Raw genomic sequence first — 17,655 nt, 5'->3', positions numbered from 1 at the left:
ACCTGATTCCTATAAGAACCAGAGAGTTCAGGCGCCGCCCCTCTATACACAGAACCATGAAACATGCAGAGAGCAGAGACACAGAACATGGAGCTGGCAAGAAACAGAAACCACATCATGGCCTGGAGCAGTGGGTAAGATAGTGTGAGAAATGCGAGGCCATGCCGTGATGCCAGCAGAGTTGTTACAGTACCCCCCCCTTTACGGCCCCTCTTCTTCAAGCCCGCCAGAATAACTTGTAGAAGAAGGATGGGAGCACACATAGTCCAGGCCAACATGACATCTTCAGGGTAGAAGGCGGCAGGCGGGCCACCAGGAATCTCAGAAAACAAAGTCTCTTTGTGCTCTGCAGGGTTAGCTTCATCAGAAATCTTGGATAGCAAAGTCTCATTGTACCCAATGGGGTTAGCTTTCTCAATGAACTGGACCATTTCCTCAGGGTAGACAAGAAGCAGGGACTTGGAAACTACCGACTTAACATCTTCACCAGCCAGACACTTGGAAACTGGAAACCCTCCCACGGGGTTCAACTTTAGCCCAACAGGTAGCAGAGAAGTTCCTGGATACTGAACATAGGAAAAGTCATTAGAGATGAGTGTGGAGAGCATCAGCTCCACCGGGTCAGAGAAAAATTGAGGTGAACAAACTTCTGTTTTGAAATCTTCACCAGCCGGCCACAAGGACGCAAAAGGTATAAACGTAGGAACCATCTTGTGCCCGTTATCCAGAAGAAATCGTCCAAGCGGCGGGGATGTTCCTAGGAACGGATTACAGGTATAGTCGTTGGAGATGTGTGGAGAGATAGTCACCGCCTCCCCATGTTCGGTGACATTAGCACACCTTGACTCGACTACTAAGTGTTTACTGGTATAGTCACTGGAGATGTGTGGAGACATCGTCACCGTTTCCCCATCTTCGGTGACGTCAGCACACCTTGACTCGTCGACTAGCAGACCAGCTGAAGATGACACTGCTGAGTGTCTTTGACGCATGGGAACCAGACACTTCTCAAGACTGGGTAAGTTCAAACGAAGCACTTTACTGGAACTCTTGACCAGAGCGGGTGGTAGAGTCCTTGGCTCAGAATGACCCATGGGCATAACAGACAGCATGTGGAAGACAAACTTCTTTGTGTATAAGGCTCCAACTTGGAGCTGTAGTTGTCCTTGTAGGACTAGACTGCTCTTTAGCAGGGTTAGGCCATTATCAGGCAACGCCCACACCGGGTTCTGGAGCTGTAGAACGGAGACCATACACCGACTCCGTATGACAGGCGGCTTAGACACACCAAAGCTCCCAGAAGACAGAGAAACAGTCATTAACTTAGATGGAGAGGAAGTACTCTCGCCAGGGGCAGCCTCTCCAACTGGCCCGAGGTTTTGGAGCTTAAGATCTCCTGGACAGAGGCCATCCAGGTGTTCCTCACAACAGCAGCGACATTGTATGCCCTTCTTATGGCTGACTTCAGGCTGCTGCTTTGCCAGCCCACTCTCATCAACCTTCTTAGGCTTCACACGGGTAGCTGCATTAATGGGTAGAGGAACTCGAGGGTCACAGACGGTCATGGCTTGACGTGGGGGTTTCTTCACGGGTTTCGGTCGTCTGGAGCGCCTCTCGGATCTAGATGGGGAAGACTTCACAGGAGTAGCAGGACGAGGCTTGTCAAAGACTCTACGGAAGGCCACCAGGAAGGCCCCTAGGTTCATGACAATAGGATCCCCTGCTTCCCAGAGGGGAGTTATCCATATTAGAGCATCTTCGGCCAGGTAGGACATGATGTAACCCACCTTGACCCAGTCAGAGGGAAAACAAGCTGCATTCTGCAGGATGTAGCGCAAGTACTGTTTCAGGAACCCCTGACATTCTTCAGGATTCCCACAGAACCTAGGTGGGTCAGCTGGGTAGTGCTCCTCCTCATAGGCCTGAAGTTGCTTGAAGAGAGCATTAGAGACTATAATTGGGTCAGAGGTCTCTTCAATCTGAACCACCCTTGGCGGAACAAATTTTTCAGGTTGCTCATACGGGCAGGAAAAAAGTTCATCATGCTCTGCGAGCGGTAGGACATGGGATTCAGCGGAGGCCATGGCCTGTGCAAACTGTCATGCTCGCGCCCAGACTGGTTGGCGCGGGCGTGCGGGGGAGTGGCCCCACTGGACCACAGACCAAACTTCCCAGGAAGGGGCGTAACTAAGTAGCTTCCTAGGTGTTCGCTGGAGCCTCTGATGGTGAGGTCAGACTTGTGCAATAGGGAGCTACCAGGTACCACTCCAGGGTGGAGTCTGGTTGTGGCTGCTGATCCCACCGGGGAACGGAACATAGACAAGCAAGCGGGCACGGCTGGCACATAGGCAGGCAGACGGGTACAACAGGAACACTGTCAGGCAGGCGGGCACGGCTGGCTCTCAGGTAGGCAGGCACGGCTGGCTCTCTGGCAGGACTGGTGGACAAGACTGGCACACTGGAAGAACCGGTAGGGACCGGTCTGCAGGCAGGTATGTAGAACAAGTAAGAACCTGTTCAGACACGAGGACTTGGGAATAAGTAGAAAAAGACCGCAAGAGCGGATGCAGAGCGAAAGCACAGGAGCTGGAGGCAAGAACAGAAGTGCAGGAGGCGGAGCCAAGAGCAGGAGGCGGAGCCAAGTGCAAAACCGCAGGAGGCGGAGCCAAGAGCTGGAGGCGGAGCCAAGTGCAAACAGGCAGGAGGAGGAGCCAAGAGCTGGAGCCGGAGCCAAGTGCAGACAGGCAGGAGGCGGAGCCAAGAGCTGGCGGCGGAGCCAAGTGCAGGAGAAGTAGAACCGCAAAGAGCGGAGCCAGGTAGAACCGCAAGGAGCGGAGCCAGGTAGAACCGCAAGGAGCGGAGCCAGGTAGAACCGCAAGGAGCGGAGCCAGGTAGAACCGCAAGGAGCGGAGCCAGGTAGAACCGCAAGGAGCGGAGCCAGGTAGAACCGCAAGGAGCGGAGCCAGGTAGAACCACAAGGAGCGGAGCCAGGTAGAACCGCAAGGAGCGGAGAGGAGCTGCGGGAGAGGTCTCTGCAGCAAAGCTGAGCAGAGCCACAAGGAATGTGGAGAGAAGCTGCAGCAAGGGATAACTGCAACAGCAGAAGATAAGCTGAGAAGAAAGGAGCAGAAACGCAGAAGTGAGGAGCAGAGGTAAAGTAACAAAGGTTCAGAGCAGGCAGAGCTGCAAGAGTGAGGAGTGTAAGCAGACTGAGAATACAAGGAAAGACAACAGGGAAGGAAGCCAAAGACTAGGAGACCGAGGTAAGACTAAGTGCAGACAAGGCAATGGAACAAGACACAAGGACAAAGACACTAGGACCAGGATATACTGCCTCCTGGTGGGCGGACAACAAGACCAAGGAAATAACACAGAAAATCCTCCAGAGAGGGAGTAACTCAGAGAAAGGCCAGGCAAACTCAGAAGCAAGACACTAACTGAGCTAACACATTGCACAGGCCCAGACCACTGGGTGGAGCTGAACTAAATACTGGAGGTCTCCTGGCAATTGGTCAGGAACAGATTGGACAGATGCACCTGATTCCTATAAGAACCAGAGAGTTCAGGCGCCGCCCCTCTATACACAGAACTATGAAGCATGCAGAGAGCAGAGACATAGAACATGGAGCTGGCAAGAAACAGAAACCACATCATGGCCTGGAGCAGTGGGTAAGATAGTGTGAGAAATGCGAGGCCATGCCGTGATGCCAGCAGAGTTGTTACAACCTCTATCCACAAAAACAGTAATTGGCAGCTCACTGCCAGCGATAATAACCTTAGCAGGAAGCATGCATTGAGAAACCACCATTGAGGATATACATAAGCTCAGATTGGTCTCCTCCACACCCTCTGAGCTTAGAAGTTTTCCGCCGTTTCGTTTTTCTTAGACAGCAGAGGACAAGTGTTAATAAAATGACCAGTTTTACCGCAGTAAAAACAGGCTCCCTGCTTACTGAGCTCAGGGGCTCGACGCTTAACATGTGACACCCCTGCGATTTGCATAGGCTCCATGGGCTCACCTGCAGCAACCTCACGTGAACCTAAACCCTCTCCCATAGGCGGCATCTCATGCTCCCCCTGACGCAAACGGCGATCAATGCGGACAACCAGATTCATAGCGGAATCTAGAGAAACAGGAGTCTCGTACATCAGAAGGGCTTTTTTAACCCTTCCAGAAACCCCATGAATAAACTGACTCCGCAGCGCAAAATCATTCCACTGAGTGTCGACTGCCCAGCGGCGAAATTCAGAACAGTAATCCTCGGCAACACGCTCCCTCTGGCAAATTGTGCGAATCTTAGACTCTGCTAGAGCCATTCTGTCAGGCTCATCGTAAATGTTTCCAAGAAAAGTAAAAAAACTCTCCACAGAGTCAAATGCAGCAGAATCAGATGGCAAAGAAAACGCCCATGCTTGGGGATCCCCGTTTAACAATGACAACACCAGGCCCACACGCTGAGCCTCATTACCCAAGGAGATCGGGCGCATACGGAAATATAGTTTGCAAGCTTCACGAAAAGAAACAAATTTACTGCGTTCCCCAGAAAACTTTTCAGGCAAAGGAAACTTAGGCTCAGCAACTCTACCTGTCGCTCCAGCTTGCACATTAGATACTGCTAGTCCCTGTTGCTGCACTGCTCCCCTCAACTCAGTGACCTGTAGGGACAGCGCCTCCAACTGGCAGGTTATGGAAGTCATGGGATCCATGGAATACAAATAATGTTGGCCGATTATAATGTCACGGGAAGCCTAGGCAGGCAAGAGCTATTAACCCGGGCCCCTGCAATTTCCCTCAGACTAGGGAAATCCTGACTGTCCCTCTCCCAGATTTTACACTGCTGGTGTGCATGTCCAGGCCTCCACCCTCACCCTATCTCCTGTTTCAACCCTAGGCTGAAAACACCACCCACCTCCCAGTGAAGAGATCTTACACCAATACCCACAGTTAGCACAGACAAGGATAACTGAAAATATGAACAAAGCCGCAGTCACTCAGGAATACACAATAAATGCACAAGGCAAAACAAATACAAATATAGGAAGGAGTAAATAAGACAAAGGGAAATACACCACCAGATACGATACTCCAACTCCTAGCTCACCACTCCAGACCGAAATAACCTAGCACTAAACAGAAGCTATAATCGGCGACGCCCAATGTTCAGAAGAACTATTTAAAGGCAGTGGGCTTGGCCCAGCTTCCAATCCAAGCACCAGCTAAATTAACCCCGGACCAGCTAGACAAAATCTAGCTGACGCCACGGAGCACATAGTGGACAAAAGCGGAATTACCGCTGTCTATCAAACGCCCTAGTATGAACAGCGTCCGACATGACAACATCCTCTAGGGGTACCCAGTAGGCCATGGACAGAGATCTTCATGTATTTTATTACAGACCTGCCCTCCTCAGCTGGGAACACGGTCATCTTGGTGGTTGTTGATCGGTTCTCAAAGATGTCGCACTTTGTGTCCTTGCCTTAGTTGCCTAACGCGAAGACTCTGGCTCAGGTATTTGTGCAGGAGGTGGTCAGACTTCACGGTGTTCCGTCTGACATCGTGTCTGATAGGGGTACTCAGTTTGTGGCAAAATTTTGGAGAGCATTTTGCTCACGGCTGGGGATCAAGTTATCGCATTCTTCGGCATTTCATCCTCAGTCAAATGGTCAGACCGAGCGTATGAACCAGAATTTGGAGCAGTATTTATGCTGCTTTCTTTCAGACAATCAGGAGGAGTGGTCGAAGTTCCTTCCTTTGGCGGAGTTTGCCATAAATAATCACCGCCAGGAATCGTCTGGGGAGTCCCTGTTCTTTTGTGTTTACGGGCATCATCCTCAATTTCGTACTCTGCGTCAGGGGGCTCTGCTGGCGTCCCGGAGGAGGACCAGCTAGGAGCACAACTGTCATCTGTCTGGAGGAGAGTGAAACAGCGCTTGCTGAGTGTGGGTGCTAGGTACAAATGTGTGGCTGACAGTAGACGGGTGCCAGGTCTGGACCTGAGTGTGGGTGACTGGGTGTGGTTGTCCACAATAAACTTAAAACTCAAAATACCATCCCTTAAATTAGGTCCAAGGTTTATTGGTCTATTTAGGGTCGCCGCCATCATTAACCCTGTAGCCAACCGATTGGAGCTTCCTACGGTTTATAAGATACACAACGTGTTCCACAGATCGTTATTAAAAAAGGTGGTGGGTTCCGTGGATGCGACGCCGACGCCTTCTCCAGTCTTGGTGGATGGCAATTTGGAATTTGAAGTCTCCAAGGTGGTTGACTCTCGAGTAGTTCGCCGCACATTACAGTACCTGGTACACCGGCGTGGTTATGGGCCGGAGAAGAGGTCTTGGGTACCAGCCTCGGACATTCATGCGGACCGGCTGGTCAGTATGTTTCACCGCCGCCATCCGGACAAGCCGGGTCCTATAAGTCGTGAGGGCCCTGTGGTCCCTCGTAGAAGGCGGGGTACTGTCATGTCGGATACTATTTACTCTAGGGTGTCCGACAGACAGCAGTAATTCCGCATTCGTCCACTATACGCTCAGTGGCACTGGCTAGATTTTATCTAGGTTGTCTAGGGTTACTCTAGCTGGTACTCGGGTTGGAGGCTGGGTCATGCCCACTGCCTTTAAATAGTTCTGCGGGACTTTGGGCATCGCCGATTTTAACTTGTGCCTCGTGCCTGGTGATTCCGGTCTGGAGTGGTGGTCTAGGAGAAGAAATATCGTATCTGGTGGTGTATTATCCTTTGTCATATTTCTCCTTCCTATATTTGTATTTGTTTTGCCCTGTGCACATTATAGTGTTTTCCTGTGTGTCTGAGGCGTGGTGCGTTTTTAGTTTTCCCTGTCTGTGCTTTCTGTGGGGGTTGGTGTGTGGTCTAATCACTGGGTGGCGGGTGGAGGTTTCAGCATAAGGCTGAAACAGGAGTCAGGGTCAGACCTGGTGGCCCAGACAAGCACACCATTAGTGTAAATTCTGGGAGAGGGACAGACAGGGTTTTCCCTAGCCTGAGGGATATCGCAGGGGCCCGGGTAACCAGCCTTAGTCTACCCAGTACCCCCGTGACACACAGAAACACAAGATGAGACATTGTGGAGAAACAAAAGATGGCAGATTCTGGAGAAATGTAAGATGAGAAATTATAGGGAAACAAATGACGACTTTCTGGAGAAACACAAAACAAGAATGCAGAGGACACCTTGGAAATACACACAATGAGACTGTGTGGTTGTTTTATGTATGACAGTGGAAAGTGAATTATTAGCACCTAAACACAACTTACACCGGGTTGTTGTTGTTGGGAGAATTCCCAATTCGGACCTCGGCTCCAAGCAGACGTCTCTTACAACAGTCCATCCTGTTTGTCAGGATGACATTTGATATCTTGTAGGTGTGCTTGAGGTCCAGTTTCCACCAAGGATCTTTCGCTAGGTTTGTGTAAGTGCAGGTGCCGCTGTAGAAACTTGTGGCTTTACCACCATCTATGGCCTTTATGGCGTATCCCATTATCTTATGCCGAAAAACAGACACCTGGGAAGCTTGTCCATATTTTGCTATATTGGGGCCTAAGGAAATAAAACCAGAAGAGCTTTCAGTTGAGTGAGGCATAAATATCCTGACGTCCCTTATTTTCCAATTTTTCTTTTAAATCCAAAATATTTTGAGAAGGCAAATGAGCTGAGACATTGATGTAAAATGCTGCAGTAGTTTTAACATAAAACATATTCCCTTTCAGATGGAAGCGATCCCACTCTACCGAGCACTTCATCGCATACAAGCAGTCCCTCGCCAGCTTCAAGTCCACACTCACTGCCGCAAAATAAACTTACCTCTCATCTCTCATATCCTCCCTGCTCACAACCCTAATTAGCTTTTCAACACTTTCAGTTCTCTATTCCATCCTCCGGCACCTCCCCCCTCTCCTCTCATTTCTGCTGAAGACTTTGCCACTTTCTTTAAGCTGAAGATTAATACGATATGTGAAAGTTTTGGCCCTCAGCCCACAATGCCCCTCTTAGCTGCTTAACCCTGTTCCTCCAAAACCAGCTTCTCCACCCTGACAGAAGATCAGCTCTCCACCCTTCTGTCAAGATCACATCTCACCACTTGCACTCTTGACCGGCTCCCATCCCACCTCATCAATAGCCTCGCCACAGTCTTCATCCCAACCCTAACACACCTCTTCAACCTCTCACTCACAACTGGTGTCTTCCCCTGATCCTTCAAGCATGCCAAGATCACACCCATCCTCAAAAAGCCCTCCCTCGACCCATCCTCTGTGTCTATCTATCACCCAATATCTCTTCTTCTTTATGCCTCAAAACTACTGGAACAGCATGTCCATCTTGAACTGTCCTCCTACCTCTCCTCCTGCTCCCTCTTTGACCGGTTACAATCTGGCTTCCGACCACATCATTCAACTGAAACTGCCCTAACTAAAGTAACCAATGACCTACTAACCGCCAAGAGCAAGCGACACTACTCTTTCGTCCTTCTCCTGGACCTGTCTTCTGCCTTCGACACTGTTGACCATTACCTCCTGCTACAGATTCTGTCATATCTTGGCATCACAGACTTGGCCCTATCCTGGATGTCGTCATATCTAACAGACAGAATATTCAGTGTCTACCTCTCCCACACCACCTCCTCACCTCGCCCCCTGTCCGTCGGTGTTCCCCAAGGCTCAGTCCTAGGGCCCCTACTCTTCTCCATCTACACCCTCAGCCTGGCACAGCTCACCGAATCCCACAGTTTGCAGTATCATCTTTATGCCGAAGACACGCAGATCTTCCTATGTGGACCCAACCTCACGTCCTTACTGACCAAAATCCCACAATGTCTGTCTGCTATTTCAGCTTTATTTTATGCTCACTTTCTAAAACTGAACATGGACAAAACAGAAATCATCATCTTTCCTCATCTCCCTCTACCCCTCCATGAGACCTATCCATCAATGTCAATGGCTGCTCACTTTCCCCAGTCCCGCATGCTTGGTGCCTCGGGGTGATCTGTTGTGAATTCTGCTCTTGGGCTCCCTCCGGTGGTTATAAGTGGTAGCGCTGCTGTCTTCAATCACAGCATGTCATCAGGTGGGTCCACTTAATGCAATCCACTGGGCTATTTAGTTTTGTTTCACCCTTTAGTCAGTGCCAGTTGCCCATTGTTCCTGGAGGATTCACATCTCTCCTGGTCTCTCCTGCTTGCTGTTCATTACAACAAAGATAAGTTCTGGCTTTGTTTTTGCAGTCCACATGCTGTGGGCCTTATAATTCAGTGCATTTCTATGTTTAGTCCTGTCCAGCTTGGTCAGTATAAGGACTTGCTCATCCAAGCTGGTATCTCTGGAGATGCAGATATACCCTCTATATCTTTAGTTAGATGTGGAGATTTTGTATTCTCTGTGGTGGATATTTTCTAGTATTTTAATACTGACCGCATAGTACTCTGTCCTATCCTTTCTATCTAGCTAGAATGGCCTCCTTTGCTAAATCCTGATTTCAGTCTGTGTATGTTAATTCCCTCTCCTCTCACCGTCAATATTTGTGGGGGGCTGTCTATCCTTTGGGGATTTTCTCTGAGGAGAGATAGTTTTTCCGTTTCTTTCTCTAGGGGTATTTAGTCCTCTGGCTGTGACGAGGTGTCTAGGGAGTGTCAGGAACATCCCACGGCTCCTTCTAGTTGCGGTGTTAAGTTCAGGGTCCGCGGTCAGTACAGGTACCACCTTCTCCAGAGTACGTCTCATGCTGCTCCTAGGCCACCAGATCATAACAGTACAACTGGCCCACAATGAGTTAATTGCTTCTCAAAAGAAGGGAAGGAAAGTGCTGAGCCATTTTTTTTTCTGTAGTCTGTTGTGTCTTTTTTTTCCCTCTTTACCTCTGGGTGGCTCAGGAGTTTGGCGCTGGCATGGATGTTCAGGAATTGGCTTCTCGTGTGGATCAGCTTGCTGCTAGAGTACAGGGTATTTCCGAGTATATCGTTCAGACTCCGGTTTTAGAGCCTAGAATTCCAACTCCTGATTTGTTTTTTTGGGGACAGGTCCAAATTTTTGAGCTTTAAAAATAACTGTAAACTGTTTTTTGCTCTGAAACCATGTTCCTCTGGTGATCCCATACAGCAGGTTAAAATTGTCATTTCTCTGCTGCGCGGTGATCCTCAGGATTGGGCATTTTCCCTGGAATCTGGGAATCCGGCTTTGCTTAATGTAGACACCTTTTTTCAGGCACTAGGGTTATTGTACGATGAACCTAATTCGGTGGATCATGCTGAGAAGACCTTGTTGGCCCTGTGTCAGGGTCAAGAAGCGGCAGAATCTTATTGCGAGAAATTTAGAAAATGGTCTGTGCTGACTAAATGGAATGAGGATGCCTTGGCAGCAATTTTCAGAAAGGGTCTTTCTGAATCCGTTAAAGATGTTATGGTGGGGTTCCCCACGCCTGCTGGTCTGAGTGATTCTATGTCTCTGGCCATTCAGATTGATCGGCGCTTGCACAAACGCAGAGTTGAGCACACTATGGTGTTATCTTCCGAGCGTAGTACTGAGTCTATGCAGTGTGATAGGATTGTGTCTAGAGCTGAACGACAAGGATTCAGACGTCAGAATAGGTTGTGTTTTTACTGCGGCGATTCTACTCATGGTATTTCTGATTGCCCTAAGCGTACAAAGAGAATCGCTAGTTCCGTTACTATCAGTACTGTACAACCTAAATTTCTGTTATCTGTGACCCTGATCTGCTCATTATCGTCATTTTCTGTCATGGCATTTGTGGATTCAGGTGCCGCTTTGAACTTAATGGACTTAGAATTTGCCAAACGTTGTGGTTTCCCCTTGCAGCCATTGCAGAACCCTATTCCTTTGAGGGATATTGATGCTACACCGTTGGCTAAAAATAAACCTCAGTTTTGGACACAGCTGACCATGTGCATGGCGCCAGCCCATTAGGAAGATTGTCGCTTTCTGGTGTTGCAGAATTTGCATGATGCTATTGTGCTGGGTTTCCCATGGTTACAGGTACATAATCCGGTGTTAGATTGGAAATCTATGTCTGTGACTAGTTGGGGTTGTCAGGGGGTTCATGGTGACATTCCTTTGATGTCAATTTCCTCTTCCCCTTCTTCTGAAATTCCTGAGTTTTTGTCAGATTTCCAGGATGTATTCGATGAACCCAAATCCAGTTCCCTTCCACCGCATAGGGACTGTGATTGTGCTATTGACTTGGTTCCAGGTTGTCAGTTCCCTAAAGGCTGACTTTTCAACCTGTCTGTGCCAGAACATGCCGCCATGTGGAGCTATGTTAAGGAGTCTTTGGAGAAGGGGCATATTCGGCCATCTTCTTCACCTTTGGGAGCAGGTTTTTTTTTTGTTGCCAAGAAGGATGGCTCCTTGAGACCCTGTATTGATTATCGCCTCTTGAATAAGATCACGGTCAAATTCCAATACCCTTTGCCTTTGCTTTCTGATTTGTTTGCTAGGATTAAGGGGGCTAGTTGGTTTACTAGGATTGACCTTCGAGGGGCATATAATCTTGTTCGTATTAAGCAGGGTGACGAATGGAAAACTGCGTTTAATACGCCCGAAGGCCATTTTGAATACCTTGTGATGCCATTCGGGCTCTCTAATGCTCCATCTGTTTTTCAGTCCTTCATGCATGATATCTTTCGGAGTTATCTTGATAAATTCATGATTGTTTATTTGGATGATATTTCGATTGTTTCCGATGATTGGGAGTCTCATGTGAAACAGGTCAGGATGGTATTTCAGATCCTTCATGATAATGCTTTATTTGTGAAGGGGTCTAAGTGCCTCTTTGGAGTGCAGAAGGTTTCTTTTTTGGGCTTCATTTTTTCTCCATCATCTATAGGAATGGATCCAGTTAAGGTTCAGGCCATTCATGATTGGATTCAGCCCACATCCATGAAGAGCCTTTAGAAATTTTTGGGCTTTGCTAATTTTTATCGCCGTTTCATTGCCAACTTCTCCAGTGTGGTTAAACCCCTGACCGATTTGACGAAGAAGGGCGCTGATGTGACGAATTGGTCCTCTGCGGCGGTTTCTGCCTTTCAGGAGCTTAAACGCTGATTTACTTCTGCCCCTGTGTTGCGTCAGCCGAATGTTTCTCTTCCATTTCAGGTTGAGGTTGACGCTTCTGAGATTGGGGCAGGGGCCGTTTTGTCTCAGAGGAATTCTGATGGTTCCTTGATGAAACCGTGTGCCTTCTTTTCTCGAAAGTTTTCGCCTGCAGAACGCAATTATGATGTCAGCAATCGTGAGTTGTTGGCTATGAAGTGGGCATTTGAGGAGTGGCGACATTGGCTTGAGGGGGCCAAGCACCATATTGTGGTCTTGACCGATCATAAGAATCTGATTTACCTCGAGTCTGCCAAACGGCTGAATCCTAGACAAGCTCGATGGTCCCTGTTTTTCTCCCGTTTTGATTTTGTGGTCTCGTATCTTCCAGGTTCTAAGAATGTTAAGGCGGATGCCCTCTCTAGGAGCTTTTTGCCTGATTCTCCTGCGGTCCTTGAGCCGGTCGGTATTCTGAAGGAAGGGGTGATTCTTTCTGCCATCTCCAACGATTTACGACGGGTTCTTCAGGAATTTCAGGCTGATAAACTGGACTGCTGTCCAGTGGGGAAACTGTTTGTTCCTGATAAATGGACTAGTAAAGTGATTTCTGAGGTTCATTGTTCTGTGTTGGCTGGCCATCCTGGGATTTTTGGCACCAGAGATTTGGTTGGTAGGTCTTTTTGGTGGCCTTCTTTGTCACGGGATGTGCGTTCTTTTGTGCAGTCCTGTGGGACTTGTGCGCGGGCTAAGCCTTGCTGTTCCCACGCCAGTGGGTTGCTTTTGCCTTTGCCGGTCCCTGAGAGGCCTTGGACGCATATTTCTATGGATTTTATTTCAGATCTTCCGGTGTCCCAGAGGATGTCGGTTATCTGGGTGGTTTGTGACCGATTTTCTAAGATGGTTCATTTGGTACCTTTGCCTAAATTGCCTTCCTCTTCTGATTTGGTTCCGTTGTTTTTTCAGCATGTGGTTCGTTTGCATGGCATTCCGGAGAATATTGTGTCCGATAGAGGTTCCCAGTTTGTTTCTAGGTTTTGGCGGGCCTTTTGTGCTAAGCTGGGCATTGATTTGTCTTTTTCTTCCGCAATTCATCCTCAGACAAATGGCCAGACCGAGCGAACTAAACAGACTTTGGAAACATTATTTGAGATGCTTTGTGTCTGCTGATCAGGATGATTGGGTGGCTTTCTTGCCATTGGCCGAGTTTGCCCTTAATAATCGGGCTAGTTCTGCTACCTTGGTTTCGCCCTTCTTTTGCAATTCTGGTTTTCATCCTCGTTTTTCTTCAGGGCAGGTTGAGCCTTCTGATTGTCCTGGGGTGGATTCTGTGGTTGACAGGTTGCAGCAAATTTGGGCTCATGTGGTGGACAATTTGGTGTTGTCTCAGGAGGAGGCTCAGCGTTTTGCTAACCGTCGTCGGTGTGTTGGTTCCCGGCTTTGGGTTGGGGATTTGGTCTGGTTGTCTTCCCGTCATGTTCCTATTAAGGTTTCTTCCCCTAAGTTCAAGCCTCGGTTTATTGGCCCTTATAGGATTTCTGAGATTATTAATCCTGTGTCTTTTCGTTTGGCCCTTCCAGCCTCTTTTTCCATCCATAATGTTTTTCATAGATCTTTGTTGCGGAAATATGTGGTGCCCGTTGTCCCCTCTGTTGATCCTCCTGCCCCGGTGTTGATTGATGGGGAGTTGGAGTATGTGGTTGAGAAGATTTTGGATTCTCGTTTTCCGAGGCGGAGGCTTCAGTATCTTGTCAAATGGAAGGGTTATGGCCAGGAGGATAACTCTTGGGTTGTTGCCTCCGATGTTCATGCTGACGATTTGGTTCGTGCTTTTCATTTGGCTCATCCTGATCGGCCTGGGGGCTCTGGTGAGGGTTCAGTGACCCCTCCTCAAGGGGGGGTACTGTTGTGAATTCTGCTCTTGGGCTCCCTCCGGTGGTTATAAGTGGTAGCGCTGCTGTCTTTAATCACAGCATGTCATCAGGTGGGTCCACTTAATGCAATCCACTGGGCTATTTAGTTTTGTTTCACCCTTTAGTCAGTGCCAGTTGTCCATTGTTCTTGGAGGATACACATCTCTCCTGGTCTCTCCTGCTTGCTGTTCATTGCAACAAAGATAAGTTCTGGCTTTGTTTTTGCAGTCCACATGCTGTGGGCCTTATAATTCAGTGCATTTCTATGTTTAGTCCTGTCCAGCTTGGTCAGTATAAGGACTTGCTCATCCAAGCTGGTATCTCTGGAGATGCAGATATACCCTCTATATCTTTAGTTAGATGTGGAGATTTGTATTCTCTGTGGTGGATATTTTCTAGTATTTTAATACTGACCGCATAGTACTCTGTCCTATCCTTTCTATCTAGCTAGAATGGCCTCCTTTGCTAAATCCTGATTTCAGTCTGTGCATGTTAATTCCCTCTCCTCTCACCGTCAATATTTGTAGGGGGCTGTCTATCCTTTGGGGATTTTCTCTGAGGCAAGTTAGTTTTTCCATTTCTTTCTCTAGGGGTATTTAGTCCTCCGGCTGTGACGAGGTGTCTAGGGAGTGTCAGGAACATCCCACGGCTACTTCTAGTTGTGGTGTTAAGTTCAGGGTCCGCGGTCAGTACAGGTACCACCTTCTCCAGAGTACGTCTCATGCTGCTCCTATGCCACCAGATCATAACAGTGATCATCGACACTGCCCTCTCTTTCAAGCCCCATATCCAAGCCCTTGACTCTTCCTGACAACTCAAACTCAAAAATATTTCCCGGATCTGCGCATTCCTCGACAATGAAACCACAAAAACCGCTAGTGCATGCCCTTATCATCTCCCGCTGTGATTACTGCAACCTCCTACTCTCTGGCCTCCCCTCTAGCACCACTCCAATCCATCCTACACTCCGCTGCCCCTCTAATCCACCTGTCTCCCCGTCATTCCCCAGCCTCTCCTCTCTGCCAAGGCCTTCACTGGCTTCCTATTGTCCCGAGCCTCCAGTTCAAAACCCTAACTATGACAAGCAAAGCCATCAACAACCTGTCTCCTTCATACATCTGTGACCTGGTCTACCTTTACTTACCTACACACGACCTTTGATCCTCTCAAGATCTCCTTCTCTACTCCCCTCTTATCTCTTCTTCCCACAACTGCATCCAAGACTTCTCCCGTGCTTCCCCCCTACTCTGGAACTCTCTACCCCATCACATCAGACTCTCGCCTACCGTAGAAACCTTCAAAAAGAACCTGAAGACCCACCTCTTCCAACAAGCCTACAACCTGCAGTGATCCTTAGTCTGCTGAACCACCACATGACCAGCTCTACCCTCTCCTAGAGTATCCTCACCCATCCCCTGTAGACAATGAGACCGTGCGGGCAGGGTCCTCTCTCCTTCTGTACTTGTGTTTGCCTTGCATTGCTCATGTTTATTGTGATTGTCTATATTTGCTTCTTTCACATGTAAAGCGCCATGGAATAAATGGTGCTATATAAATGTATAATAATAATAATAATGACAAGAAGAACAAATCACGCCAGATATGTCACTGGAAGCAAGGCTCACTAAGCTAAGACTTGCCTTGTGTGGACACATCATACGAAGAGATCAATCACTAGAGAAGGACATCATGGTTGGAAGAATAGAAAGAACAAGGAGAAGAGGAAGACCAGCAACCCGATGACTTGAGAGAATCAAGATATTGCCAGAGAAGGCCCTGGTGGACCTACCTATGCTTGCACAAGATGGATGTTCCTACAGATTGATCAGCCATCAAGATGCTATGTCTCGAGATCAAGCCGGAGGCCGTTAAATAATAATAGTAATAATATATACTATTTTAATACAAAATTCAGACCTGTTGGGGTGCAGACCAGGTCTCCATAAACCTCGACCTCGCACAGTGTCAGGTACTCGGAGCATCCTGGGATCACCACGCTGATATACTGACCCTCCATCCCGTTACAGTAGAAGGACAAGGTGGCAGAGGTAACATTCGTGACTCTGCCACACCTGGAAGAGAAAACCAGCAAAGCCTTGTGATGATCAACTGCAGATTCCAAGGTTCCATTAGGTCAAATTTTAATATTAACCCCCTAAAAATGCCAATTACATTAACAAATGTAAAACACCCAATGCCCCAACATAGTGGACATATTGCAGCTCAGGAATGTGGACACATGTCCTGGAGGAGTCCCGCAGAAACACAAGATGAGACATTGAGGAGAAACAGAAGATAGCAGATTCTGGAGAAATGTATGATGAGAAATTGTAGGGAAACAAGTGATGACTTTCTGGAGAAACACAAAACAAGAATGCAGAGGACACCTTGGAAATACACACATTGAGACTGTGGTTGTTTTATGTACGACAGTGGAAAGTGAATTATTTGCACCTAAAAACTTACATTGGGTTTTTGTTGTCGGGAGAATTCCCAATTCGGACCTCAGCTCCAAGCAGGCGTCTCTCATAAGAGTCCATCCTGTTTGTCAGGATGACATTTGATATCTTGTAGGTCTGCTTGAGGTTCAGCTTCCACCAAGGATTTTTCGCCCGGTTAGTGAGAGTGCAGGAGCCGTTGTAGAAATTTGTGTGTTTACCACCATCTATTGCCTTTATGGCGTATCCCATTATCTTATGCGGATAAACAGACACCTGGGAGGCTTCTCCATATTTTACTATATTGGAGCCTGAAGAAATAAAACCAGAAGAGCTTTCAGTTGAGTGAGGCATAAATATGAGGCGAAGAGGAAGACCAGCAATCGAATGGCTTAATACAATCAAGATAACTTCGGAGATGGCCCTGGTGGACTAATCTAGGCTTGCACAAGATCGATCTTCCTACAGATTGTTCAGCCATCAAGATGTCGTGGCTCGAGAGCAAGCCGAAGTAAGTTAAATAATAACAGTATTATTAGTTACTATTTTAATACAAAATTCTGACCTGTTGGTGTAGAGACCAGATCTCCATAAACCTCAACCTCACACACCGACAGGTTCTCTGAGCGTCCAGGGATCACCACACTGACGAACCAGCCTTCCATCCCATTACAGCAGAAGGACAAGGTGGCAGAGGTAATATTTGTTACTCTGCCGCACCTGGAGGAGAAAACCAGCAAAAGATTGTGATAATTAACTGCACTTTCCACCACACTTATCGTGCTTAGTTCAAGTAGTTAAATAAAACCAGAAAAATGGCAAATTCCACAAATAAAAGTGGTGAGCATCTACTACAGCAGCTCACACCAACTCATTAGATCATGGGAGAACATAGAGAATGATGATGAGGTCGTAGATCCCACTTGTTGTGAACCCAGAGGCATGCAGCTGAGTAGCTCAACAGAGGAGGTGGAGAAAACCATAAGGTTATGTTGTGGCTTTCTGTTCAGACATGGAGTGATGCAACCACGACACACACTGCATCCTCAGCCCCAACTCTGGCTGTGGCAAGTAGCAGTGGCGGGTCTGCATTTCGCAGGGGCGGCAAGAGTTGCCTAGTTTGTGCTTTTTTTAGACCGCAAAGGATGACTCAACTCAGGTTATCTGTCAATTTTGAAAAATAAGACTCAGTAGGAGGCAAAAATTCCAATAATTTGACTACTATAAGCGTCAACAAGCACATGT

General features: G+C 47.9%; 1 protein-coding gene across 1 annotated transcript in view; it reads right to left on the bottom strand.

Moving 5' to 3' along the window:
- Positions 1-17,655, bottom strand: part of LOC143783345 (uncharacterized) — a 72,334-nt gene that overhangs the window by 14,325 nt on the left and 40,354 nt on the right. The window contains exons 3-6 of the mRNA XM_077271749.1: positions 16,976-17,130; positions 16,439-16,721; positions 15,890-16,044; positions 7,278-7,560 (exon numbers count right to left, since the gene is read on the bottom strand). Of these exons, the coding sequence (XP_077127864.1) occupies positions 7,278-7,560; positions 15,890-16,044; positions 16,439-16,721; positions 16,976-17,130 (876 nt within the window). The remainder of the gene's footprint in view (positions 1-7,277; positions 7,561-15,889; positions 16,045-16,438; positions 16,722-16,975; positions 17,131-17,655) is intronic.

Source organism: Ranitomeya variabilis, chromosome 6 (genome assembly GCF_051348905.1).
Source record: "Ranitomeya variabilis isolate aRanVar5 chromosome 6, aRanVar5.hap1, whole genome shotgun sequence".
NCBI lineage: Eukaryota > Metazoa > Chordata > Amphibia > Anura > Dendrobatidae > Ranitomeya > Ranitomeya variabilis.
The sequence above is the reverse complement of the archived record's forward strand: the minus strand, read 5'-3'. Positions and strand labels throughout refer to the sequence as shown.